This window comes from Berghia stephanieae, unplaced genomic scaffold (genome assembly GCF_034508935.2).
Source record: "Berghia stephanieae isolate SIO BIC M18660-M18661 unplaced genomic scaffold, UCSD_Bste_1.3 scaffold591, whole genome shotgun sequence".
Lineage (NCBI taxonomy): Eukaryota > Metazoa > Mollusca > Gastropoda > Nudibranchia > Aeolidiidae > Berghia > Berghia stephanieae.
The window spans coordinates 15,001-16,557 of NW_027627411.1; the positions used below are offsets into that span (position 1 = coordinate 15,001).

At 38.5% G+C, this 1,557-nt stretch overlaps 1 protein-coding gene across 1 annotated transcript in view; it reads right to left on the reverse strand.

The window, feature by feature from the left end:
- LOC144962089 (uncharacterized) overlaps positions 1 to 1,262 on the reverse strand; it is a 14,617-nt gene extending 13,355 nt beyond the window's left edge. Inside the window, exon 1 of the mRNA XM_078895051.1 lies at positions 1,046 to 1,262. Within this exon, the coding sequence (XP_078751177.1) occupies positions 1,046 to 1,238 (193 nt within the window). The 5' untranslated portion in view covers positions 1,239 to 1,262. The remainder of the gene's footprint in view (positions 1 to 1,045) is intronic.
- Between the last annotated feature and the right edge of the window lie 295 nt (positions 1,263 to 1,557).

The following is a 1,557-nucleotide window of genomic DNA, read 5'->3' on the forward strand; positions in this document are numbered from 1 at the left end:
AAACATTGGTCAGAAAAATATAAGTAAATAGGTTAAGTTTACAGGCAAAGTCTAATGTTATAACTCGTTAAATGAATTCAAACTTTGCAAATAGTGGCCATAGTGGACTGGAAGTAGAATGTCTCAATTATAATGAGTCAAACGATGTTGAGTGCGGTCATTGACTGGCACTGGCTGGTAATGATTGCAAAATCTCTGGAAGCTTTACAGCCTTTGGTTACGTTCTTGAGATTTTTTAAAACAGTCATTTATAGCGCAAAATCGACTAAACGTCCTCATCGTGCTTTACAAAGAGTCCCTGACCAACAGCAACACATAACATGTAGAACGAGACGTGACGCCTGTTAGGAGATATTACATTTTTTTTCCCCGACAGACAAGGCTGTTAACGGCCAGGAACACATTTTACACCTGAGTATGATGAGAGAATTAGAACCTTTTCCAAGGACTCAACTATGCGCCGAGGATTCAATAGTCTGATGTCACGTCCGCCGGCAACAAGCAGCTTGGTTCTAAACAAAGAAAATCGGTACTTTTTATTCTTCATACTGGTTAGAACTTTTTCATACTATGTTATGTGATCAGAATGTATAAAAGTCAAAACATACTCAGATTTATAATGTGTTTCTCCTCTGGATACACTTTTATGCTCGTCTGAGAAGTATTTCATAAGGGCGTCCGCGATTGTTCCGATACTTTAGAACCAGTTACTAAGTTACTATGCTTCATAACGGTAGGGGCTGCCTGAAGGGGGCGTGCCACGCTAACATTTCATTCATATTGCAACCACACTGAGTACAGACGATACAAGTTATGTTTCATTATATTTTATTTGTTTCCCATGTTAATTTGTGTATTGTTGTGCTGATGAAGGGTTTGTACCGAAACGTCCATTGTCTGTTTTGTTCCCATACGAAGCCTCTCCATTTTCACTCATTATGCTGTATAACGAGGGAAGTGACGTCACGTCACGACTGTTGAATCCTGCTAATCAAGGGAAACAACTCTACTCAATAATTTTATTTTTTTAAGATATTGACATTACCATTTTTCTTGCTTCGTTTCTTTCTGTTCCTTCTCCGTCCCCCTACAATCAGTACACCATTAGCGTCTCCTTTGTGGACGTTGTAGTTGATGCTGGTGTAGCAATTGTTGTTGTTGTTGTTGTTGTTGTCGCAATCATTGTTGATGGCTTTGTTGATTGCTTGCTGAATTCGTTCTCGAAGGGGGGCTCGCATTACGGTGTTAATATAGCTGCATGGTGTTGCTGGAGATAGAAAAAAAAAGGAATTAAATGTGAGTTGGTATATATATATATATAACATAACATTACATTCAACATATGCTATAGGGAATGAGATTAGCGGAAGAGTAGAGTCCTTGATTGGACGTCACCATAGTCATTAAGTCATTTATTTATTGACTTAAAGAGGAAAATACCCGACTTGTGTGCCTCACAGAAACTCCAAACTTTCTCTGGTAATTCTATGGAGTCCAAAAGACAGCTTGATATTGTTAACTCATTTGTGACCATTCGCCTCAAAACGGTATTAAGTC